The 26,749-nt window shown below is 39.7% G+C and overlaps 2 protein-coding genes across 2 annotated transcripts; both read right to left on the reverse strand.

The window, feature by feature from the left end:
* Window positions 1-18,031: 18,031 nt before the first annotated feature.
* LOC149380727 (uncharacterized) lies at window positions 18,032-22,634 on the reverse strand. The gene is made up of 5 exons (XM_089629764.1): window positions 21,889-22,634; window positions 21,391-21,508; window positions 20,838-21,190; window positions 20,301-20,399; window positions 18,032-19,911 (listed from the first exon to the last, which is right to left on the reverse strand). Exons 1-5 carry the CDS (start codon window positions 22,485-22,487, stop codon window positions 18,312-18,314), a joined length of 2,769 nt encoding a protein of 922 aa, XP_089485890.1. The 5' UTR covers window positions 22,488-22,634; the 3' UTR covers window positions 18,032-18,311.
* A 1,247-nt stretch (window positions 22,635-23,881) lies between these two features.
* On the reverse strand, window positions 23,882-25,773 carry LOC149380728 (uncharacterized). The gene is made up of 8 exons (XM_089601188.1): window positions 25,685-25,773; window positions 25,305-25,612; window positions 25,052-25,219; window positions 24,839-24,966; window positions 24,656-24,732; window positions 24,473-24,581; window positions 24,169-24,387; window positions 23,882-24,004 (listed from the first exon to the last, which is right to left on the reverse strand). Exons 1-8 carry the CDS (start codon window positions 25,771-25,773, stop codon window positions 23,882-23,884), a joined length of 1,221 nt encoding a protein of 406 aa, XP_089457314.1.
* Between the last annotated feature and the right edge of the window lie 976 nt (window positions 25,774-26,749).

Below are 26,749 nucleotides of genomic sequence, written 5' to 3' on the forward strand. Positions count from 1 at the left end.
AGAAGCCATAAGCGCTCTAAGCATATTGAGAGGAAATACCATTTGATTCGAGAGATCGTGCAGCGCGGAGACGTGGAAGTGAAGAAGATCTCAACGGTGGACAACCTAGCAGATCCATTCACCAAGGCCCTAGCGAACAAGGTCTTCGACCAACATCGTGAGGGATTAGGCATGAAAGACTACACACATCTTCTTTGAGTCAAGTGGGAGTTTGTTGTCAATGGTGCCTACAAGAAGAGTTGTAATCTTTATTTTGTACATTTAATGTAATAAAGTCTCATGAAGACTCTTGCTTGTAATTGCCTATTCATTCATTAATAAAGTTGAAACGTTCATTCATTCTTTCTTTGTTTGAAGCTTTATGATAAAACCTTAGTCTTTTAGTCCATAAACAAACTTAACAACTTACGAAGAGACAAATGTAGATTTGCATGAACAAACTCTTCGTAGTTTGCTTAAAACGATATATTCGCAATCTTAGGGTCAAAGGACTATTGACCTCAGTATGATTGTTAGAAGAATCTATGATGTCTGGTTATGAGGCATTGAGAGTTGGAGACTCTATAGTTCTTCTAGGTATCTTCCGAAGGTACTGAATTGACCAGTGCACTTCTAGAGACAAGATAAGAACAAACCATTTAACCTCTTATGTCTCGAAGTCACTATGTATGAATTGCATCATGCTTACCTTAATCCTGAAATGAGACATGCCATTTCACACCTTAGTATTCTCATTTGAGAAAGTCAGAGTTCGGACTCACTATGTGATTCCGAACAGGGCCTATTGGTGAAGTACTAAGTTGTGAGTATGTCATGAGTAACTTTGTGAAGTTCTCATAGATATGGAATTCATGTACAAGATTGCTGAAATGCAATGTATGTCACCTCATGCTTTGTTCCTTGGAGTGTGAATAAATGAACTGGCCAGTGTCCAAACTGAGTCCCGACTCTTTTGGATGAAACAATGTGACTTGTTAGCTCCTCGTCAATACATTGTTTCTAACTTAGTCACAAGCGACAAAGGAGTTGAGGAAATAACAGCTAGATGGGTAAAATGGTAATTTAGTAAATCCCGACTAGCTGATGACATTCATGAAGGGTAGCATAGATAATATTCAGTGGATCCGCTCATTATAATTATGTCGAATTCTTGAGTAGAAAACAAATTCATTTGAACCGAGAGATTTTCAGTGTCAGCTCTTTAGTGGAGTCAGTTGGCATTAAGCTAAACTTGGAAAAGGTTTGTGAACTTTTTAGTCCAAGTGTTTAGCTCAAGCTTTGTTCATTTGGGTCCATGAGGTCACTGTCACGAATCACATCGATAGGAATAGTTAAACTGGAAGCTAAGTCAAAACGAGAACGAAAAAAAAGTCAAAAGGGTATTTTTGTCTTTTGAGACAAAGGATGAAATGAATGTCAATAAATTTTTTGACAAGTTCATTTGATTACTTAATATCACTCGGCCATGACTTGATCATTGGGCCTTGTGAATTAATTTCATTTCATAAGAATTTTATTGAAAATTCTAAATGGGCATTTTCTTATGTTGTCATGAACAAGTGAAGAAAATTCTAGAAGCCTTTTCTAGAAGTCATGGGCGCCTACCCTATAGAGAAAAAAGAGAGATTATTTTGTGCATAAATGTATTTAGATACTTGCCAAAAGAAAAAGAGGAAACAAATTTGCATAAGGATGCACATGGAATTTCGGCCAAGAGAGTAATAGGCAAGCCAAGGAACAAAAAAGGAAACAAATCCAAGCCTCTAGGAGGCAGCCTTGGGCGCCCAACATGGAATGGGAAATAAGGGATTTTTGCTCATGAATATGTGATATTCTATAGAAGAGGAAAGTACCTTATTGAAGGTAAAACCTCTCCTATAAGTAGGAGCCTCATTCCTCACATTTCATTCATCGAAGTTTAAGAGATTTGAGAGATTCTCTCTCTAGAACTTGGCCGAACTCCTCTCTCTCTCTCTTTCTAGTTTATTTTCGATTATTCTTGTTTTGGCACCTAGGTCCTCACTCGACCTAGTGTTTAGCTCTGCGACTTCAAGACTTGTTCTTAAGTCGTAGTGTTTAAAAGTGCCCACTCACTAATTCCTTTATTTCGAGTGATTTAGTGATAGAAACTTTCGTGGTTGCTCGAGGTGCCGAGGAAAGAAAGAGAGACGTGCTGCGAGGGGAGACGAGCGTTGCAAACTTTCCAAAAGCTTCTTCAAAGTTCAAGCTTCAAGAAAGGTTAGTAAACTCTTAGCTCATATTGGTTTTTAATCACATGTACTTGCTTCTTTGTCTAGGTTAGTAAAAACTGTTTTTACTTGAAAAGAAATTTTTTAAAATTCCGCCGCTTCCCGAAGCGTTTAATCTTTTTCTTAAACCCTAGATCAATTCCAACACCTACATCCTATTGAAATTTTTTTTTTCGACCATTTGTCACTTTTTGGGCTGTTTGTCGCACCTTGGGAGAATTGTTTTTGGGACTTATATAAGACCCTGGTCATAACTTTCCGTGGTGTTGTCTTTCTTGTTTGTGTCATTTGGGGTGTCGTTTTTATTGTTCGTGTCGTTTGGATGTCATTTGTGTCGTTTTGGTGTATCGTTTTCGAATTCCTTTCATCACCTTCCTGGTCTCTGAGTAGTTCGGTACGAGCCTATAGAGAGTTTGAGTGAGTGGTAAAAGGCAGAGAGAGTATAACTATCGCCATTATCAAACACGAGTGCTGAGTGATATTATTTGAGTGTAAACACGTGAGGGAGAGTTTGGTGAGGTTTTCTTTTGTTACTAACAATATCTTGCAGCAACCATGTCTAACAACGGCGACGCAGATGAGGGAATTCCAGACCGGAGGCTGATGATGCAAGCCATGATAGGAGAAATGCGGAGGATGATGAGGGAAGAGTTGGAGCCGCTACGAGAACGTGTTGAGAGAGTGGAGGAAGGCCAACAAGCTCCCAACAGAGGAAGACGAAGACAGCCTATAGCACATTTATGCGACTTATGAATCATGTTTTGCGTTCGTTCATTGGTAAATTTGTGGTGGTATACTTTGATGATATTTTGATTTATAGCAAGACCCTGGATGATCATGTCTTACACTTGCGTGAGGTTTTTATTGTACTCAAACGTGAACAGTTATTTGCTAACCTTGACAAGTGCACCTTTTGCACTGATCACGTTGTTTTCTTGGGTTTTGTTGTAAGTTCAAAAGGAGTGCAGGTAGATGAGGAAAAGGTGAAAACTATTCAGGAGTGGCCGACGCCGACAAATGCAGCACAACTACGAAGTTTTCATGGCTTAGCGAGCTTTTATAGGCGCTTTGTCAGAGATTTTAGCACGATCGCTGCCCCGCTCACGGAGGTGATGAAGAAAAATGTGGCGTTCGCATGGGGGGAAGCACAAGAGGAGGCGTTCACCGAAATCAAAGGGAAATTAGTCAACCCTCCTTGTCTCGCATTACCTAACTTCGATAAACCATTCGAGGTTGAGTGTGATGCGTCCGGCGTGGGAATCGGAGCAGTTCTCATGCAAGATCGACGGCCGATTGCGTATTTTAGCGAAAAATTGAGTGGGGCCACCCTTAATTATCCCACTTACGACAAGGAGATGTACGCATTGATTCGAGCTTTAGAGACTTGGCAGCACTACCTTTTGCCAAGAGAGTTCGTGGTCCACACCGACCATGAGTCACTGAAGTACTTGAAGGGACAACAAAAGCTCAACAAATGGCATGCGCAATGGATGGAGTTCATCGAGCCGTTTCCATATGTCATCAAGTACAAACAAGGTAAGGAGAATGTGGTAGCCGATGCCCTTTCTCGAAGGTATGTTTTACTTTCCACTTTAGATGCTAAACTGCTTGGTTTTGAACATATCAAAGAGTTGTATCCAGAAGACCGAGAGTTTAGTGAGATATTTACGAAGTGTGAGAAGATGGCGTCGGGAGATTAATTTAGGCATGATGGATTTTTGTTCAGGCTTGGTAGACTTTGTGTGCCTAGTTGTTCTCTTCGGGAGTTGTTAGTCAGGGAAGCTCATGGTGGGGGCCTTATGGGACATTTTGGGATAGCAAAAACTCTAGGAGTAATCCAAGAGCACTTTTATTGGCCTCGCATGAAGCGTGATGTTGAGAGGATCTGTGGTAATTGTATCACATGTAGGAAAGCTAAGTCGAAAGTTCAATCACACGGTATGTATACACCTTTGCCTATTCCTAGTTCACCTTGGGTAGATATATCTATGGATTTTGTGTTAGGCTTGCCTAGGACTAAGCGAGGTCGTGATTCTGTTTTTGTAGTGGTTGATAGGTTTTCAAAGATGGCACATTTTATCCCATGTCACAAAACCGATGATGCTTCTAATGTTGCTGATCTGTTCTTTCGAGAGATTGTTAGGTTGCATGGCATGCCTAGGACGATTGTCTCGGATAGGGATACCAAGTTCTTAAGTTACTTTTGGAAGACCTTATGGGCTAAGTTGGGTACTAGGTTGTTGTTTTCGACTACTTGTCACCCCCAAACTGATGGTCAGACCGAAGTAGTTAATAGGACCTTGTCGACTTTGTTGAGGGCAATAATTAAGAAGAATATCAAAACTTGGGAAGATTGTTTACCACATGTTGAGTTTGCTTATAACCGCGCTATTCATTCATCTACTAAGTTCTCACCCTTTGAGATTGTCTATGGTTTTAACCCACTAACGCCATTGGATTTATTTCCTATTCCTATGTCTGAGCATGTGAATTTAGATGGTGAACAGAAAGCAAAGCTTGTTAAGCAGCTTCACGAGAGGGCACGACTCAACATTGAGCGAAGAACAGAGCAGTATGCGCAGCAAGCCAACAAGGGCCGCAAGAGAGTGATTTTCGAACCTGGTGATTGGGTCTGGTTCCATCTACGCAAGGAGCGTTTTCCGGAGCAACGCAAGTCCAAACTACAGCCGCGTGGCGATGGACCATTCCAAGTTATTCGCAGGATCAACGATAATGCTTACAAATTAGATCTTCCAGGTGAGTATAATGTTAGTGCTACATTCAATGTGACTGACTTATCTCCTTTTGATGCAGATCATGATTTGAGGGCAAATCCTTTTCAAGACGAGGGGAATGATGAGGACATGCCCCAAAAAGAGCCGCAAGCAAAATACCAAGTGCCGGAAGGACCCGTGACGAGAGCTCGAGCGAGGAGATTCAAGGAGGAGCTTAACAATCTGATCATCAAGCTCCAAGATGAAGAAGGGGACAAGCTCGCCAAGGAGAGGATTCAAGGAAGCCAAGAAACAACAATGAAGAACGTTATTTGGGCTGAATTGAATTAGTCAGACTATTCCTATTTTTCTATTTTCAGTTTATGTTATTTGGGCCAAGACATGTTATTTAAAACGCCCATAATGGTTTGTATTGGGCTGGTCCTTTGTATATGCTTATTAGTACTTAAATAAGGCTAAATGGGCTTATTAGGTTATGGGGCCCATGGAGCTGCGAATTTGACCTTTGTAAACTCTATAAATTAAGCCTTTAGGCTGAATGGAAGGACACAATTCTGATTTCGAGTTAAACACTTTTCTGTGAGGATTTTCATTCTCTCTTTGGTTCGTTTAGAACTATTCGAGTCTCTTACAAAGCGGTGCGTGTAGGAGTTCGAGCCCGAATCATCAGACGGCCATTCGCATCCGTCTGTGGCGTCATTCGATCCACCTTCATTCCTAAAACGTAGACGATCCGTCGCTGTGCTATTGGGGTATCGGGTCTCGGAGCTTAGTCGGCCGAGGTTCGTATCAGGAGGTGACAGTTAATATTATTTACTCTGACAGTTAATAATAACAACTCTTAAGGGTATTATTGGAATATTGGAATCTTATTATAACAAATTGGCTATTTTCCTAAATATGTTGCTAGTTGGGCTATAATTTTAAAATATGAGGGATTTGGGCTAGATACCTAACCCGCCCTTTCTTTTGCCATCAAATTTACAGCTTTCATAAACAATTGTTTGACGCATCATAGGCTTTTAAAGTTCTCAAGTGTTCATTTGAATTAATTGATTAATATGATAATTCGAGGACAAAAAAAATTTAATAATTAATTCGAGAAAATAAAATAACAATGAAAATGTAATAGATTCAAGTCGAGCTTTAAGTGATTCTGTCTCTGAATACACACCCACCTTAAGAGAGTGGATCACTAGTATAATCAATCTTGGAACAGAGATGAAAAAGACGTGATCGGGATAGAGAGCATCGACAAGTAATTGGTTAGTTCCCAGTACATGAAAAAAAGAGTTGTTTGTTTTGCACGAGGTCCTGATAAATGGTAGTCAACATCAAGGTGCTTCATACAAGAGTGGAAGACCAAATCCGCAAAAAAATACATTGCGCCAAGGTTGTCGGAGTAGACGATGGGAGTTGCGAAACACCGTTTGTGAAGAAGGTTCTTAACCCATGCAAGTTTGGCTGTTGCCCAACTATGGTACGGTATTAAGCTTTCATCGAGGAGCGTGCCACGATGTGTTACTTTATTAGCTCCAAAGGATAGGATTTGCTATCATCGAGGTTGCCGCCCCAATCTGCGTCGGAGAAGCCGTGTAAGAATATGAGAGTGGTAGAAGATAGATTGATGCCAATATCACGACTTCCATTATGATAACGTAATAGACGCTTCGCACACCCCAGTGAGTCATGGAAGGTGCATGCATATCAAGAAGAGTCAATCACATGGGCTTAGCATCCAACAACTCGGTGAAACATTGTGGGATCAACAGGAGGTGACGCGTCACGAGCAGGCAATGGTGTCCCAACGACATGCAAAGTTGAGACGGTTTTGGAAGAGAGCATCCCATGCTTGCTAAGAAGATCACTGACATACTATTGTTGATAGAGAAGAAGACCAGATCTTGTAGGTATGACTTCAACAACATAAAAGGCAAGATCACTCCCAATAATGATGAGGTCATCAACGTAAACGAGAAAGTAGATAACAATGTATTGGTGACAGTAGATGAACAACGAGGTCTTAGCACGAGAGGTGACAAAGCCAAGGCGAACGAGAAAGGCACGAAGGGCATCATACCAAGCCCTAAAAGCTTGCTTTAAGCCATAAATTGCCTTCCTAAGGTGGCACGCGTGGTCTGGAAAACTATGATCCTGTTGGGTAATTGAGCCATAAACATTGTCTCTTGATCAAGTGTTCTGTCAAGGAAAATATTGTTTACGTCGAGTTGGCAAACCACCCAGTGACGCAGGAGAGCATGACTGAGAACTGTTCGTATGATAAAACACGTATTTAGTTGTAGCTAACACCAAAACTTCAACCTCCAAACCAAACGTTATGCCTATTAAATTCAAAATTCAAAACATCTAGTATGAATTCATTAATTATTCGGTCCGATCCTACATAAATTATATTATCAACTAAAATAAATTGACGCCAACAAAATTGACTTAGATAAAAATACACGAATAAAAAGAAATTTAAAATACAATGTAGGCAATTACAAGTAAAAATTATGCATCAACAATGCAAACTAAGTATGCTATGATATGCATATTGCTGGTGATTATCACTAGGACAAAATACGTTATCCGGTGCGACGAATGTCGCACCCAATGCTTCAAATGTCGCACCTAAAAGTTTATTCGGTGCGACATTAGGTGCGACAGCGTCGCATCGGATAACTCGTCGCAGAAGGTATTGGGTGCGACATGTCGCACCTAATAAGTACACCATTAGGTGCGACACTTTCAGGTGCGACATGTCGCACCTAATGTCGCACCTATTTTCCTGCCAAATTTTATAAAATTGGCGGGTAAATACATATCGGGTGCGACGTGGTCGCACCGAATATGTTCGCGCCATGGTATTCGGTGCGACAATGTCGCACCGAATATGTTTGTTAAATTAAAAAAAATACAAAATTTAAAAAGTAAATTAAAATTCATTTAAAATTAAATAAAAATTAATTAACAAAATTCTAAATGAATTAGAAATAATATTCTGAAAATAGAATTCTTAATTAAAAATACAAATTCTTTAAAAAAAAAACGAAAAAAAAAGAATTCCTATTTTTTTTCTTATAAAACTTATCGATAGTAGAATTTCCTCTACCGAATAAGTTGCCCGAACTTCGAGAACCGCTTCCGCGTCCTCGTCCACCGCTGCCTGACGCGCTGCCGCTCGTTCCGCCGCTTCCGTAAGGACGGTCTCGCAAGTAATCCATAGAACTAGGCGTGGAACCTGGCGTCTGCTGATCCGTCCCACCTGGTTGCGATGCAGGCGGAGGTTGAGGAGTCGTGGGAGGCTGGTTGTGCTGCTGGCTGAGGAAGGCGATCTGTTGCCGAATACCACTTAAAATTAGCGAATTTTTTTATCATCTGATAGAGTATCCGGTGCGACAAGTCGCACCTAATATTAGCTTAGGTGCGACATGTCGCACCTAATACCCTTCCGCACCCAATATGTTAATTTGTAGTAGTGTATTCACCTCATCATAACCGTATAGAATAAATTAATTACGTTACTTAGCTAACTAATTCAGGTTATTTAACAAGATCTAGATTTATTTAATTAATATCAAACCATGAGAGCAATTATCAAGCAATCGAATCAAATAGACGAGTTATCAAAAAACTTACGGGTTTCTCCTTAAACTTCTTAATCGGGTTCTCCTTCTTCTTCTCGTCTTCATCTCCAATCTTTGAGCTCCGATCTGATCTCCGAGATATCTCTGAATCTCTTGGAACTCATTGGATGATACCGTAGTCTTCAGAAACGTAATCTCCGAACTAGCAAGAATACAATGTGGGCACACTCTATTAATCTCACAAATCTGATTATGGAGTTTCAGATATACTCTTATTTTTCTAAGAATGGAATCATAAAATTCCGAGGGAGAGGGAGAGAGAAGAAAATTCGTCCACCTCTATGATGTTGAGCAAATTTTTGCTTCTTCTATTGTGTGTATATTGTGTTCTCCTTGATCCCTATTTATAGTTGCAGAAATGAGATACTCTAGGAAGCTCCTAGAGATATTTTATTCTCATTTATTCTTTTTCTATTTTGTAGTTAAGCATGAACCGTTTGATCTTGACTGTAAATCCTATTTTTTTTCTCTCATCCATCATATCAAAATCTAGGATATTATATTTTCTTATTTTTCTCCTATATTTAAGGAATCTAGATATTTGAGAATTATGATGACAATATCTTATTTCCTTATTTAATAGAGAGAATATCTCTACCATTATTATCTCTTAGATATTAGAAAATTAATTAAGAGAGAGAATAAATGACAATATCTTATTTCCTTATTTAATGGAGAAAATATCTCAACCATTATTATTCTCTCTCTTATTTAATTAGTTACTTGATTTCTTTTCCACAAATCTAGCAATTAAGTAAAGAGAAAATATTGGTAATTAATACCCATAGTAGGCGCTTAACGTCATGGTCATGGGCCAATGAATTTCGAATTTTATAGTGTCCATAAGACCCAACTTGAAATTCAATTAATTATTTACTTGATATAACAATAAATAAGTAATTCCACAATAAATATTTAATTCGGCAAATAGACAAATTTCCGAATGAATGTTGCTAAACAATTTACAGCTGTGGGATTGTATTAATAATAAATAATCTTTATCTTTATTATTACTAGAGAGTTCTTGCCTGGCTTAGTCAGAGCTGAATCGGGGACTATGGATCTAGTAGCAGAAGCTCATACAAATCTGATTAAAAGACGAAATAGTCATTTCTCTTTTCAATCAATTCGTTCAATCTTGTTCAGTTCTCCATAAAATAATCCAAGACTGCACTCTCCTTATTACTAGAATTATATTTACTCATAATGATGAGTGTCCACTGATCTAGTCAGTTCGTGATCAAGATCCTCCGGGTTCAACCCGTATCGCGTAAGGTCAATTATTCCGTTATACCTTTTCTCGATACGTATATACCCTAAGTACCTTTGCTTCTCCAGCGAAAGATTATTCCGTACGTTACTTACTACGAAAGTGCTAGCAATCTATCGATTCTGGAATCAACCCTTAGGTGAGTGAACATTGACCTTCTTTCAGGAAGGCTGAATTACATATTTGTCAACCACTTTCTTCTCATATCACATTTCGGATTCCCAAGACATAAGTATCCTAGTGTCTCAGTAGCCTTTAACGAATGAGTCATAGAACCCGGCGATATGATCTAGAAGTCCATGATCACTTCAGGATTTAGATCAAGTCTTACTGTGACCATCATAACAACCCCAGTTAGTGTGTCGTAACGGAACTTAAACGACACATCAACAACCAAAGTCTGTCCAGGTCGTACACTTATCACAAGTGCATAATGCTTAGGAATGGCAACGGGTACGGGTTTTAGCGGGTACACCATTACCATACCCGTACCCGCCAAAAAAAATACCCGTTAGCCCATACCCGTTAACCCGTTTATTTAAACGGGGCGGGTAACGGGTATACCCGCCGGGTGACGGGTGCCAAAAATATGCACCCGTTAACCCGCTTTTTTTAATAAAAAAAATTCAACTCATATTATAAGAAAAAAATTGTCACTACTACATATGTTATATAGTAGTATAAAAGCTGAAATTATATGTGTGAGAGTACGTATAAGTTATATCGAAATTCTATGATTTTTTTTAAATGTTTACGGGTCGGGTTAACGGGTTAACGGGTCGGGTATGTTATTTCCGCCACCCGACCCGTACCCGCTAAATATGATAACGGGTATTACCCGTTAACCCGTTAACTCATTTGAGCGGGTATCACCCGGCCTGTTTAGTTCGGATACCCGACGGGCTAACGGGTTTCGGATTAAACTGCCATTCCTAATAATGCTCCCACAAAGTGATCGACCTTCACTTGTGTTCCACATATATGATTTTAGATATAGCTATCCAGACATGTATCAATCATCGACCATGTTTTAGCTCACCGCCCGAACTCAGATGCCTAGCATGTGATTAAGTTTAATGCATAGGCTATGGATGATAGTTGTTATTAATTTGATTCAGAAAACAACCCACTAATCATATGAGGCTAATAAAGTAAACTTCTTATCCAATTTAGTAATCATTCATGTTTATTTATTATCTTCAGTGGGCAATATTCCTAACACATACAATAGTCTAGCATAGTGTTGAAAGTAAATTTCAAACAATCAATAAATCACGAACTATTATTGACGATGAAAACCCTAACTTTGATAATAAAACCAACAAAATTAGAGAATTGAATTTGGAAAAAAGAAGAGAGAATATATTACTATACCGTTATTTTTTTACAAGTGGAAAACGACAATCCTAGCCAAAAAGCGGTAAGAAAGTGGAGAAATGACAAAGTCCACCAACTCATGACCACTGACCCAATTATGAGTCTTAAAGGCGGGAGCCCGATGGGTAGAGGAAGCTAATCTGCGGCCGCCGGGAGCCCACTTCTATCGGGACCCCGACGAGCCACTCCGCATACTCTGGGATCCCGATGAGCCACTCCGCATACTCTGGGATTCCAACGAGCCATACTATTTTATTACCATTGAATATGATTCTTTAAATATTATAAAATTCAATTGCACTCTTTAAATTATAAATTGTTTTGCATAAAAGAATGTCATCATTATTTATTACATAAATTTGATGTCTTAACTATGTATAATTTGCATTTTAAATAACAATTAAGTAAGAATAAAATAAAAAATCTAATGTAAAAATTAATTGACAATATTTGTATAAATTTATAGTATTTTGGCATCGAAACTAGTTATAGTTGACGGAACAACGAACATCTCCAACGCTTACACTATTTTGATGTGATTTTTACACTAAATATAGTATAATTTTATATCAAATATAATTTTTGCTTAAATGGTACGACACTATATTTTTGCTTAAATGGAACATCTCCATTTACTTATCTACTTAGTTAAATGTCTAATCTAAAATATATACTTCAATTATTTAATGTGAATTGGTTAAATTTTAATAATGTTAAATGTATGGTATACTTTTTATAAGAATTTGTTGCAACTAGCTATTTTTCTAACTCTTTTTTAATATTCTATCAAAAAATTTATTTTATTAAAAAAATAGTATATCAAAACTGCTAATAAATTAATTAAATTTTAATAATATTAAATATATGGTATACTTTTTATAAGAATTTGTTGCAACTAGCTATTTTTCTAACTCTTTTTTGATATTCTATCAAAAAATTTATTTTATTAAAAAAATAGTATATCAAAACTGTTTAATTTATTGCGGGCTTGGTAAGTTATTATTTGGATAAATTACAATAATACCCCATGAACTCGGAGGTCGGTAACAAATAACCCCCTGAACTCGAAATTTCCACAAAAACTACTCCGATCTTTCAATTTTTTTTGAATTGCGCCCCTTCCGTCTATTATTTTCAGTTACCATCCATGACAAACCCACGTTTTCGACACGTGACCCATCAGCGATGGGTATATTTGGTATTCTATCATGTTATGAATTAAGGATAATTTAAATGATTAATTTCATTTAAATTTTTTTGGGTCGTTTTTTTTTCATTGTTATGAGAAAAGAAGCGGGTTGAATCAGTTTCGAAAAAGGTAGGGTTTTATTTCGAAATGGTGAAGCAGAAATCGTCTCCGACGAAGAAGAAGCAGAAATCGTCCCCGCGAACTCAATCTTCGGCGAAGAAGAAGCAGAAATCGTCTCCGACGAAGAAGACCGCTCGTAAATCTTCGGCCAAGAACAAGAAATACGATTCCCAAAGTAACGCATCGATGCGCTTACCACCATATGGTGAGCATCTTTATTTCAAGATTAAATATAAATAAATCCAGGATGTCGGGTGTTGGTGGGTTAGTATTTATGAAAGTGAAATGTTGGGACCACTGCTGGTATTTGTTATGCTTTGTTTTTTAATAAAGGACCACTTTTGTTGTCGTTGTCTGGTTTTGGGGGTTTCGATATTTTGATTCCAGACTTTAAATACAAGTGTAGGGACCAGTAATATTTGTTGTATGGTGGAGTAATTGTTTTTGTTTTTTGCACGTCTTTGCTTGTTTTATTGCTGCAATGACTGGGTCAGGAAAATTTACGTACGAAGTTCACCATGGGGGTAGGATGGAATTGGTGAATGACCGACTGTCTTATGTGGACTCTAAAGTGGACTACGTGGACCACATGGACATTGACCGGTTGTCGTTACTGGAGTTGGACGCGATTTTGAAGAAAGAATTGGCCTACTTTGTTGGATGGCTGTATTACATGGTACCTGCTGACGCTACCGAATTTCTATTTCTTGACTCAGATAGTACGTTGTTAAGTGTTGTAGGAAAGCTACTTGAGAGGACATTTCTATTGCCTCTGTATTGTGATCACCGGGTTGAAGAAGGGCATACTCTTCTTCTGGTAGAAGACTCAAATCGAACAGTTGACGTTCCAGATGTTGAAGTGGGTGAGACTATAGTTGAAGATCCTGAACTTGTATTTCAAGAATGTCAAGCTGAATTTGAAGAGACTGAACTTAACCTGGATGAGAGTCAACAATCACAAAGCCAGGTAGATGAAATTCAAGTGCCACAAAGTCAGCCTGATGGTATTGAAGAGCCACTCAGTCAAGTGGATGGGACTCAACATCCACAAAGTCAACCTGCTGATATTGAAGAGCCAGTCAGTCAACACGATGAGGGTCAAGACCCACAAAGCCAGCTTCATGAGAGTCAACAACCATTCAGTCAAGTGGATGAGAGTCAACAGCCATTCAGTCAAGTGGATGAGAGTCAACAGCCATTCGGTCAAGTGGATGAGAGTCAACAGCCATTCAGTCAAGTGGATGAGAGTCAACAGCCATTCAGTCAAGTGGATGAGAGTCAACAGCCCTTCAGCCAAGTTGATGACAGTCAACAGCCTTTCAGCCAGCCTGGAATGCAAGAAGATGGTGAAACAGAAGCAGAAGATGATGAGGACGCTGAAGTTGTTGAGGAAGATAGTGGATTTGAGAAGAGTGAAGATGAGGTGGCCGTGGACGGGGCAGCTATAGAGGGTTGTTTAAAGGGCAAAGGTAAAAAACCTTACAGTGATGATGAACCAGATAGTGACTACAACGACGAAGAGAACATCAACTTACACCATGAGTCGTCTAGCGAAGATGAAGACAATGGGTGGTTCGGTTTGGAAGAAGGTTTTGCCAAAGTTTCAAGAGTTCAGACAAGACACAGACATGGGTTGTCCTCAGCTCAAATTGAGCCTAGTTTTCCCTAGTGGAAGTGTATTCAAAGATGCCATCCGAGAATACTCTATCAGATCAGGGAAGGAAGTTCGCTTCAAGGTCAACGACCCGAATAGAGTGCGAGCAGTTTGCAAAGATGCGAACTGCAACTGGCTTTGCTATGCATCAGAACTAGGTAAGACGACCACATTTGCAATAAAGACCTATGTGCCTGAGCACACTTGCGCCAGAACAAACAAGAATAGGTTCGCCACTTCACGATGGTTGTCTAACAAGTACATGGATACTTTCAAAGACAATGACAACTGGTCAGCCACCAACTTCATGCAGAAGGTACAAAAGGACTTTGTATTAGACTGTTCAAAGATGAAGGCTTATCGAGCAAAAAAATTTACGACCAAGGTGATTGAAGGCACGTACAAAAAATAGTATGCGTCTTTGTGGGACTATGGTGCAGAGATCAAGCGATCTAATCCAGGATCAACTGTCGAATTCCTGACTGAGGCCGACGAACAAGGTAGGCCTATATTTAAAAGGCTATACATTTGTTATTCCGGCTGTAAATCTGGCTTCAACGAGGGTTGTAGACCTGTGCTCGGGCTTGATGGATGTTACATCAAAGGACATCACACAGGTCAACTGTTGACAGCCATTGGCATCAATGCCAATAACAGCATGTTTCCAGTCGCTTTTGCGGTGGTGGAGTCGGAATGCAAATCCTGGTGGGCGTGGTTTTTAAACTATTTGAGAGACGATGTGCGAATACACAATGGACATCATTGGACATTTATCACTGACAAACAGAAAGGGTTAAAGGAAGCCCTGAATGGACTGTGGGAAGACAGTTCTGTAGGCGCAGAACACCGACATTGTGCAAGGCACTTGCAATCCAATTTCACGAAGTTAATATCTTACAATAATATACCACACTATGTATGAAAACATGTTACTTATCTTACTTATATTTGAACCTCTTGAGCAGGTTTTCAAGGGACAATTTTTTAAACAAAAGGTAATGTCAGTAGCAAAAGCGTATTCTCAACACAAATTATTTCAAGAAATGGATATGATCAAGGCAGAGGATGAAGAGGCTTACAACTGGTTGTGCGAAAAGAATCCAGTACACTGGGCTAGGAGCAACTTCAGAACAACTGCCAAGTGTGACATCTTACTGAACAACTTGTGTGAGTCCTTTAATGGTACTAGGGCAGTGTTACTAGCGAGGCAAAGACCAATTCAATCCATGCTAGAGAGAATTAGAATGTACCTACTGCAGAGGTTTAGCAAACAGCGAATGGCTGTAGAAAAATGGCCAGGAGAAATTGGTCCGCGCATTTATAAGATTCTTGAAAAGAATAAGGACCTGTCTGGAGAGAACATTGCTCATTGGTGTGGGGAATTGCTATTCCAAGTTCAGAACATGTATGGGAGTATGTACTCGGTTGATTTAAATAGAAGAACATGTTCATGCAATCGTTGGGACTTGTCAGGTACTCAATTCACTCATTACTCGGATAATTTAGTATGACATGTCTAATTTCTTATGACTTTTCAAGGATTCCATGTGCTCATGCCATTGCATGTATTTGGCAAAAACATCAGCAACCGGAAATGTATGTGGATGATTGCTACAAGAAGGCCGCTTACATGAGTGCATACAAATACATGATCAGTCCGCTGAACCCTATCGAGCAATGGCCAAAAACAGGGCTAGAACCGATTAGAATGCCACCAAATAGAGCCGAGCCAGGGAGACCTAAAAATTTGAGGAGGGTGGAGCATGATGAGGTAGTTCCACGTGGTGGAACCAGAATGACTCGAAAATACGTCACAGTACGATGTTCTGGATGTGGAAAACATGGACACAACCTAAAAACATGTTTTAGAAGGCAGCAAGATGCATTGGTAAGCTTAATGTGCTAAATTTAAAGTCATGATATCTTGCTATCTAATCCATTAAACTAATCGTGCAGAGAACTGAACAGCGAGCGGCTAGAGATGCACAACAGGCTACTAGAGGCGCTCCAACTCAACGTGCTCCAGCTCAACAGCCTGCAGCTCAACAAGATCCAGCTCAACGTGGAACAAATCAACAGGGTCCAGCTCAACGTGGACCAACTCAACAGGGTCAATATCAACAACCTCCCCCTCAACAGGGACCGGCTCAACGTGGACCGCGCCAAGTCAATCCACAACCACAACTGAGGGTTAGTTGCTAACTTTTTAAGATTTTGGCTGACCATCATTCCTTTAGCTGACCATTTGTAATGTTTGAAATGACAGCGCAGTCCGAGACTCAACAAGGTTCCAACAAGAAAGAATGTACTGCGCCCGAGAAATTTATTTTAGCTTATGTGTTTGTGTATAACTGTGGTTGATGTGAAATATGTGGAACTCTTTTGCATGAAATTAGTAGCTAAAAATGTATGTGGTACTATTTTGGGTGAAATTGGTAGGAAAAAATGTACGTGGTAGCAAAACTGTGGTTGTAAACTGAACATATTTTGTCCATTTCGTAATCTAAAACTGACCAGGTTGGTCTTTTGGCCAAGTCAATGTTTTGATTGCATTCTTGATCTTTTGTCCATTTTAATGTTTTGATTTCACTCTTGATCTTCATTTTGATGTCCATTCATGTTGATCATTGGAATTACTTTTGTCCATTTAAACTAACAACTACAGTCAGTTTAAAATGCCATTCATTTTGTCCAATCTAAATATTATTTGAACCAAGTAACACTGATAAGGATACTAACACCACCACAAACAAAATTACATTGATAAAACTTGTCCAGATTACATATTACATTGATAAAACTCGTCCAAATTGCATACAAAAGGTTAAGAACAAACATGATTTATTTGAACATCAAAATAAAACCTACACCAATACATAATACCATCATATACATCTTTAGTTTGCGTGATTCATCCCCTATTTTTTCCCTCAGCTTCTTCAGCTCAATGTCAACTTCATTATTCATGTTCTTCTCCGACACATCTTCCATTTCCCGTGCTTCTAGCTTGTTAATTTTCTTCAATAATCCAGGTATAATTTGCAAAGACCTTTTACACATTTGTGGATCAATCCACTCTAACACACAACCCATGTCCCTGTTCTTCTGTAAATAACCCCCAACATTATTTGCTCTTTATACAAACAAACAGCGAGGAATATCAGCGGCGAATACAAACAACGAACAACGTACCTCAAACCTTGAACAACCATAAAACCTCATTCCTGGGTTGTCACACGTCCAGGACGTTCGCTCGACGCCCAATACACGACAGTAGCAGCGAGGAATCCGACGTTTATCGACAAACTCTCCTTCATCGAAGCTGATACCTCCACATTTCGAAGAAGACACCATCGATTTGAGTTTGCAAAGATCACATCAGATCCAAGTTAGGGATTTTGATTTTAGGGTTAGGGATTTCGATATATAATTTGGTTGCTAAAGGGTATTATCATAATTTGACCTCGGTGATGGGTCACGTGTCGAAAACGTGGATTTGTCATGGATGGTAACTGAAAATAATAGACGGAAGGGGCGCAATTCAAAAAAATTGAAAGATCAGAGTAGTTTTTGTGGAAATTTCGAGTTCAGGGGGTGAGTTGTTACCAACCTCCGAGTTCAGGGGGCATGAGTGTAATTTATCCTTATTATTTTTTTAATAAAATGAAATTTTAACTATTTTTAAATGAATGGTAAACATTGACTATTTTTAATTGCGCTAATTTTTACGCTAAATATAAATTTTAATTTCATTTATGGAGTTTTAGGATAGGATGGTCAAAGTCGATCCATGTCAACCAAAAGTAATTCCTTTCAAATATAATCCCATGACGCTGTTGTTACGAAACACTATTTAGTTGAAAAGAACTAATTTGTGCTATATACATTTGAATAAGGCCTCCAACAAGTCGCTACATTTCCCCTTCAGGAAAAAGCACAAAGAATTACCATTTTTTCAAAGTACTAACCGGTACACTACAATAAAAGAATATTCGCTCGATCAAATTATGCAGAAGCTATGGACTAGCAAAATTCATTGAACGCCTAGACTGAAAGTGGCTCTGAATTTATCTCTGGATAACGCGCCTGCTGTTTTTGTACTCAACATCGCCAACATCACCACCGCGCCTCCCACCGTGTTGTTTCCCAAAGCCTCCACCTCGAGACTCGTCAAAATCACCCTTTCCGAAACCCGAACTTCTTGTTCCACCATTTCCATCGTTCATTCTAGACCAACCACTTTTGTCTCTAGATCCTCTACCACGAAACCCTCGTGATGATCCCCCGAAATCCTTGTCATCATCGGCAAAAGAGTTTCTTCTACCACCGGACCCGCCATTTCTATCGTTAATTCTCAAACCACCACTTTTGCCTCTAGATCCTCTACCACGAAACCCTCGTGATGATCCCCCGAAATCCTTGTCGTCATCGGAAAAAGAGTTTCTTCTACTGCCGGACCCGCCATTTCTATTGTTACTTCTCAAACCACCACTTTTGCCTCTAGATCCTCTACCACGAAACCCACGTGATGATCCCCCGAAATCCTTGTCGTCATCGGAAAAAGAGTTTCTTCTACCACCGGACCCGCCATTTCTATCATTACTTCTCAAACCACCACTTTTGCCTCTAGATCCTCTACCACGAAACCCTTGTGATGATCCCCCAAAATCCTCATCTTCGTCGTCGTCGTCATCGTCAAAAGAATTTCTTCTACCACCGAATTCAAATCTTCTACCCCCGGGGGACTCAAAATTACCTAGCCCTCTGTAATTTCCTGTGCCTCTCCTCAGTCCGGCGCTTCCTCTTGATCTATTTTTATAAGAGAGCAGGGACTCTTCATCTTCGTCTTCTGAGCTAGAGAAGGAGCCTTTCATCATACGAGAACTTTCTCTTCTGTGAAAATCGTTCTCTCTACCACCTTGCTTTGACCTGAAATTTGAACTTCGTGCATCATCCATATCAAGCTCATCATCATCAGAACCAGAGAATGCTCTCCTTTTAGGCATGATCCGGGACTGCTTGTTGTAAGACTGGGAGTTCGGTGCACGACGAGGAATAGGTCTAGCTGAAACCTCGCTTTCAGAATCTGAATCAAAGTCATCAGAACCAGAGAACGCCTTTCCACGGACGGGGTTGGATCTTGCTCCACGGCCATGGAAATTGTTGTCAGACCCTGCAATAGCTTCTGATTCAAACTCGTGAAAATCATCTGAAGAAAACCTCGTCTTCACTGGACTTCTATTACCATCCTCGATCTCATATCTGTCAATATCATCTTCTTCATCAGCGAAATCGTCGAACCCACTGTTAGGTCTACCAGGCTCATCATGTGAGTATTCTTCATCCAACCGACGTGCGTTTCTACTAGCTCTATTGAGATCAGGTTCAGGCCTTCCAGACATTCCTCCCTGTTGATCGAAAGGACCTTTCTCCAGGGCTGAAGAATCAGCATACTCAAAAGCTGAAACATCTGCTCCGTCAGATTCATCGTCATCAAAGTCGAAATTCCACGCCTTAATACCCTCTGGTCGATAATCTATCCTCTCGGGTCGCATTCTCGGGCTTTGGTGACTTTCTTGAATCTTGTTCTCCGTGTACTCATCTGGAGGGCGCTGACGTTCACAGTGAAAACATGAAGTATTTCTTCGATAGTTTAAGAAATCACATCTGCAAGATGAAACAAGTCCAAAGACAGATATTTTAATTTCCGCTTATTTATCGCACAACTAGAAATGGACAGAAATGTCGATGTTTTTTTTTTTGGTAGCAAAAGAACGTAATAAAAATGGTCAGGAATCAAGAGCTCCTAGTTTATTATACGAGAAAGACAAAACACTAAAGGTAAGCAGGTAAAAAGAAAAAGAAAATGAAAAAGAAAAGCTGATGATAAGAAATTTATATAGGATGTGTTTTAGTATCAAGTTACTCGTTCTAGATGAAGCTTTCTTTTTCCCCTCTTTTTTAATATATTTTTAATTTTTTTTTAAAGTATCAAGTTACTCGTCGGAAAAATATAAACTTCATTTCATGGAAAATCACAAGGAATGAAATCTTACTGTGGGCATTCCCACTCCCCTGGAAGAAGCTGTCTCTTGGGGCGTTTTTCATCACACTGAAGGCAATCCTGATTCTTTGAAAAATTCATGAAGTCACACCTAAAATTCAGAATTGTCAGCTATTGAAATCAAGAGGTTTTGAGTTTCAGAATAAGATGGTAAAATAAATAAATCAACATAAGGAAAACATCGTAGCTTGGATTAGCAATTTTTTTTCAACATAACCAAATAATGATCAAATAATCAACATGATTGTATATATAAAAGCTAAAATAACCAAATAATCAACATGATGATTTTAATATCAAAATCAAATTGCACAGCATAATGATCCTGATTGGGATCATGCAAAAATGATTGTAGAATCCTGTGGTTTCATCTAGTTATAACCTGACACTACAGCAGTGTGTTTGGGAGCCAATCCAGCAAGGCATATCATGTAGTCAAAGTCCAAACCCACAACATACATTTTATAAAGAAAACCCCAAGAAACAAAATAGTTCAACCGTAGATAGCTTGGAAATAGGAGAAACATACTTGGGACATATCCAATCCCCTTCTTTCATCTCGATGTCGGCACGTCCGACACGCCTTCTTGGAGGCGGAGGAGGTTTCTTTACTTTTGGAATACGAATTTTAGCCGGAGGACGAGGAAGACTGGGGTCGATTGGTACAGAGATCAACCTAACAACCTGACGGAGCAATTTGCGGACCACAGTTGTGACAGATTTGTGCTTCATAACTGAAGGGTTCATTCTGGCTCTATTACGCGGATCACACCCGTACATGAACAGAACACGCATTATATCAAGAGACCTCGCTTCATCCTCTGTCGTTGCAGGCTGGAACGCACCTGGACATTGATATCTCAAACTGCACGTACTACATACCTGAAACATTACACAAACTTACATTTTTTTTTAGATTGCTTCTGTTAAGAAAAAGAGACAGAAAAGAAAACGTGAGAAGCGTAGTTTCCATTGATCAACGACAGGCATATATCTTGAATCGAAAGTGTAATCGCGAAAATCCGAACGATGGTTATGAACTAAACTAGACAAGCTGAAATCAAGTTATAAGTAAAACTCACATCGCCTTCATCAAGCTGCAGATACTTCCTCAAGAACTTCGAAGAAAAAACCACTCTTTTGTCATTAGTTGGGCATCCGAAACCAACCAAAGTCAGGATATCCTGTACCGCTATGGACCTGAAATTAAATCTTCCATCTCAGTATTTTGTACTGCCGCCACACATGAATAAAAAAAAAAGTGAACGAGAAATGTTCCTCTTAAAAAAATGAAAAGCCTTCTTCCAATCACGTCCAAAATCCTCACTATCCTATGAAGAACTCCCATTACAAAGACAAACATATTTGCACAGAGCTACATTCCATTCATAAAAATATGTCTCAAGTTCGTAGAGAATCAAGGCCAATCAACAGCACTACACTAATAGGCTAACAGTTCTGGTGGATTAAGATTAGACTTCGTATCAACATTTATGTACCAAAAATGATTCCTTCATTCGGATAAACATGATTTAATCTAAAAACGAAGCTTGCATTTCGAAAATGACAGTAGAAGAGACCTGAAAATGTCAAAGCGGTCTTCGCCAAGATTAACAAAGGCGTCATGAGCAGCCCTGAAGTTCTTGAAAGCCGAACCACTGACATCGTGGGCACTAGAACCCCGAAAACTGTCCTCAGTAAAACCCGCCACTACGATCAGTTCGTCCTCGTCTATTCGCCGGTGATCGAAGTAGTTCTGTTTAACTAGCCTCTCCATCAAGTCGATCCACTCCGGCCATGGATGAACAAACTGAACCATCCCCTTGGCCTCATCTACCTGTACCATTTCCGCCGCTGACTTCGACGAATCAGAAACTGCCTCGTCGCTTTTGGAGAGCTCCGAATCGAGCTCGGGACTCTGAGTCTCAGTCTGAGCCCTTTTGGACTCGCGCCAAGCGCGGATTCTGTGGAGTGTCTCGTCCTTTTCGGAGCGTTCTTTCTCCAATTCGTCCATTTGGTCGAAGACAAAGCTCATTCGCGCAGAGAGAGAAGGTTCCAGAGAAGAGGAGTAAGAGGCTGCGAGAGGTTTAAGGGCGGTGAAGAAGCGAGATAATCTGGTTTTGGGGGAGTAGAGAAAGCGGCGTCGGAGAAGGAGAAGAGAGAACGGGGTCTGTGCCATCGCGGACTGAGTGAGAGAAGTGACTCACTCAGGCTTGAATAGTCATTGAAGACCGAGCACAGAGTTCGGTTGATGTAGTAAAAAACCTCCATGAACGAAGCTGCAGTAGAGCTTAAACCCTAAATGGGCTGTATTTCGCCAAACTTTTAAATTTGTTTTACCTCGCCTACCAAAAACAAAATGCCATTATTTCTTTTTTACAAAAAAATTGACTACGTAAACTACCTAAACTATAGGAATTGTAAATTAGTCAACATTTGGTAAATACTTTGTAAATAACTAACTTGTATACGTGACAGCCTATTAACTACCTTTTTTTACATGTTTAGCTGAGTTAAATAAGTCTTTTATTAATCTGTTAATAAGTTAACTTGGCTATTTACAAGAAATTATATCTCAATTCACTATAACCGTGTGGCTATATAACTTAATATCACCCTTCTTTTTATCTCTTATACCCTCACTTTGTCGTATTGTAATGTCAATTTTACCTAGCTTTCAATTATAACCAAGGATTAAAATCTCGCATCTCGCGGTCATACCGCACTTTTATTTTTAGGGGTATCTCGTCTCGTACCGTGGTATCTCGTGGTATTTGATGAACGTTCGGGGTATCTCGTACCGTGTGGTATACCGCATTTCGTGGAATATACCGCCAAAAAAAGGGTATTCCGCGGGGTATTTGAACAACTTTTTAATTATGATTTTGTATAAGTTTAGGATACACAATCTATATAAATTTTTAAAATAAAGTTTTCAAAATTCCAGACATGAAATTCTATGTAGAGTACAAATCAATACACATGTAATATAGAGTTCTCAAGCAAAGTCACACTAAATAAAGAAAACAAATAATTATACACATAATAGAGAGTTCTCACACAAAAAAAGTAGAGTTCACAGTCATTGTCGCTACTCGTAGATAGAGTGTCGGGGGCCCTGAAATGTATGAGGTTGTTGGTCTTGCATCAGGCAATACTCGTACTAAGTCATCATGTGAGCATATGTAGTCATATAAGTCTCCACGTGACGATCGTAATTATACTGATCTAATGCAACATAAATGGAGTATATTGGGAAACCTAGTCGGTAATGAATACGAGGTTGGGGCTCATGTGGCTGGTAAAAATCCCTTAAAATGGGGGGAGAGACGGGGATGACGGGGACAGGCACGGGCACGGGCACGGGGACTATCATCGGATACTCAGGATAAGTGTAAGACCCGTCATGCGGCTCAATTGGATGCGAGGATTCTGAGTCCTCCGGTGTAATCGAGAACCCACTGAAAAACTGTGACAATTGATCAACATCTTTGCTAGTAGAAGAGAATGACATTGCATCAGACAAACCTCCGTACGTATTGCCTCCATATCCTGGCTAAAAAAAGGCTGGATTCATGCGGTCGTATTCATCATCCGTTTGTGGTACGCTATATCCACCACCGCTGCCGAATTGAGGATCGTATCCACCACCGCTGTTGTATTGCCCGCCACGTTCTTCACCACCACCACCACCTCCTATGATTATAATAAAAACGGAATTAGAAAATAAAAACTTGTTTTATGAAATTATGAGAGCAATCTTACCTGCGTTATCATCCGAGGCATGACCAGTATCATCCGAAGAACTTGAAACGTCTTGAGTCTGTCGATGGGGGGGGGGGACGGTTTTCGTTCAAAACTTGGTTGACATCAACTCCAAGATTTGCAGCCTCTTCAGCAATGTGCATATCTGGGTTCTGATTTTCGCCATCTAGGTGAACAGGATCAATCCAGTGAAGCATCTCATCATCTCCTTCATTTTGGGCTCCCGACCTTTCAAAAGCCCATTCGATGATGTCCAAAGGATCTAAAGGCACCACTGAATTATCGAACTTGTACTTCATGTCTCTCATGTTCAGCTTCATGTTGTAATTGCAAAATACAAGTTTCTTCAACCTCTTGTATGCTAGGCGGTTCCGTTGCTTTGTATGCACTAATGCAAACGTGCTCCAATTCCTTTCGCATGCTGATGAAGACGCGGTTTGGGAAAGGATTCGCATAGCTAATTTTTGCAATGTCGGAGTAGCATTTCCATAAAGCTTCCACCAATTTGCTAAAATACATACACATTATCAACCTTAAAATTCGAACTATAAACCATCTTAAATCATTACGTGAAATTATTACCTGCTGCTAGAGTACCCCTCGCTGATATCGCACTTTTTTTGACAAAAGTCTCCTTTAGCGTCTCGAAATGCTAACAACTGTATATTTGAAAATATAAATCATTAGAAATTAATATCAAAGACATGTGCATAAATACCAAGAATATAAATACCTCGTGTGCATAAATACCAAGAATATAAATACCTCGTGTCCTAGCCTAGATGAATCATCGTGTGGGTGCAAAACGTCAAAGACCTTTGTCACCGATGCCATGTGTGTACTATCCATATGAACCTCTCTGTTGTATAGTAACTTTGGATTAAGGTAGTAAGCTACATTAAAAAGAACGGATAATTGTTAATAACTATAACGTCTAAAGTAGTTAACCTCATTAAAAATGTTAAACGTAACAGTTACCTGCTTCATGTAATGGATGACAAAGTTGGCTGGTCCACCTGTTCTCGACAATATCAACAACCCATTTTTTCCCGTGAAGTCCCTCCAATCTTTTTTTCATCTCATGGAATACGTAGTATAATAATCTCAATGGTTGGATGAACTTCGGTGTCGACATTTCGTAGACAACTGTACATCGGCTCAAAGATACCACACACGTCGTCAACTCCGTGCCAAAATCGTTGGAACAAAACGTTCTCCAAAACAGATCTACCTGTCTGCGTACGAGCTAGCTTGTGATCGTCCCACCATTGACTCGTAAACATTTGTTTCAGCGCAGCTCTTTTTTCGCGAAGACTTCTAAGAGCCAAATAGTTCGTAGCGAACCTTGTTGTCCCAGGACGCAAAATTTCACCTGGGGAAATGTCTCTTAGATTGGATAATAGTTGACCATGATTGTAGATGAACTTTGATATCATTCTAGCTGCCTTAACGACAGCTTCAACGTTCCATCTCTTCCCGATATCTTCAAACATCAAGTCCATGCAATGAGCGGCGCATGGAGTCCAATACACATTGAACCTATAAAACTTAGTACTTAATCAATATGATAAATTTGAAATTAAAATAACAAATTTCAAATACAAGTTGTACCTATTCATCAACTTTTGCCCAGCCTTTTTGTAGTTAGATCCGTTATCCGTCACGATTTGTATAACATTGTGCTTCCCAACTTCATTCATGGCATCTTTGAGGATGCCATAAATATATTCTCCGCTCTAGATGTTGTTGGACGTGTCAATCGACTTTAAGAACACCGTCGTTCTAGCATAATACACCATTATATTTATGATGCTTAGCCTGGTGGGGCCCGTCCAACCATCAGACAAGATCGTACATCCAAACTTCTCCCAGTTCGGCCTTTGGTCATCGACATATTTTTGCATATCAGTAATCTCGGCATCAAGATACTTGTTGTGGATATCATACGGAGACGGCAACAGAACGTTAGGATCTGCAAGACAAAATACTTAATAAATAAACTAAATATGATAAATTTGAAATTAAATATAGCAAATTTTAATTCACTTACCAAACTCCTGAGCGGACTGGATCATGTTTCGAAAATGATGTGAGTCCGCCTTAGATGCCGGAATGTGCTCGTGAACAAAGAACTTGCAAATGTTTTGTCCGAGTTTCATCGCGTATCCTGGTATGGACATCACATCAACCCTTTGTTGCCGAGAACTGGGGGATTTGTATAAGGATGGAGCCAGAGATGATGATCGTTGCAAACGAGGTTCCGCTGAAGATCCACCGGGTCCCTCTCGTTCTGCCCTCCATTGCTCAGCTGCTTCTTGCTGTCTCACCCTTTTCATAGTTGATCGGACTAAGACCTCATCGCCTCGTTCTCTTCATCTGACTCGTATCTACGAAGTCCTTTGGTGGTTTTAGACCGAAGATATGCTCCAAAACTACTTTTGAACTTCTTCTTATCGGATACGGCGAAAAGACACTATCTCATCTCCTCCCTTACTTCTGGAGGACACTTATCACACACCGTCGTACTTCTTCGATTATCTGTAGCGGCAAGGTGATTCTTCACCCTAGTAACACCTCCACCTTTCATCTCATGGCCACAAAAGTTGCATACGAAACCGTTCGTCTTTCCCTCAATGGGCGTACAATATTTCCGGGCCGGATCCGAACTCATTCTTC

Source organism: Urtica dioica, chromosome 11 (assembly GCF_054948205.1).
Source record: "Urtica dioica subsp. dioica isolate 48M chromosome 11, U.dioica_male_clone48M_v1_H2, whole genome shotgun sequence".
NCBI classification, from domain to species: domain Eukaryota; kingdom Viridiplantae; phylum Streptophyta; class Magnoliopsida; order Rosales; family Urticaceae; genus Urtica; species Urtica dioica.

Bases quoted from the DNA above. Each gene is read 5' to 3' on its own strand.
- LOC149380727 (XM_089629764.1), bottom strand. From the start codon at position 22,487: ATGGCACAGACCCCGTTCTCTCTTCTCCTTCTCCGACGCCGCTTTCTC. The intron at 21,509-21,888 runs GTCTCTTCTACT...ATTTAATTTCAG, and splicing joins GACCGCTTTGACATTTTCAG to GTCCATAGCGGTACAGGATA. The intron at 20,400-20,837 runs GTATGTTTCTCC...TCTGAATTTTAG, and splicing joins GGGGATTGGATATGTCCCAA to GTGTGACTTCATGAATTTTT.
- LOC149380728 (XM_089601188.1), bottom strand. From the start codon at position 25,773: ATGAATGAAGTTGGGAAGCACAATGTTATACAAATCGTGACGGATAAC. The intron at 24,733-24,838 runs GTATTTATATTC...TCAAATATACAG, and splicing joins CATCTAGGCTAGGACACGAG to TTGTTAGCATTTCGAGACGC. The intron at 24,388-24,472 runs GTTTGCATTAGT...TACAACATGAAG, and splicing joins TGCGAAAGGAATTGGAGCAC to CTGAACATGAGAGACATGAA.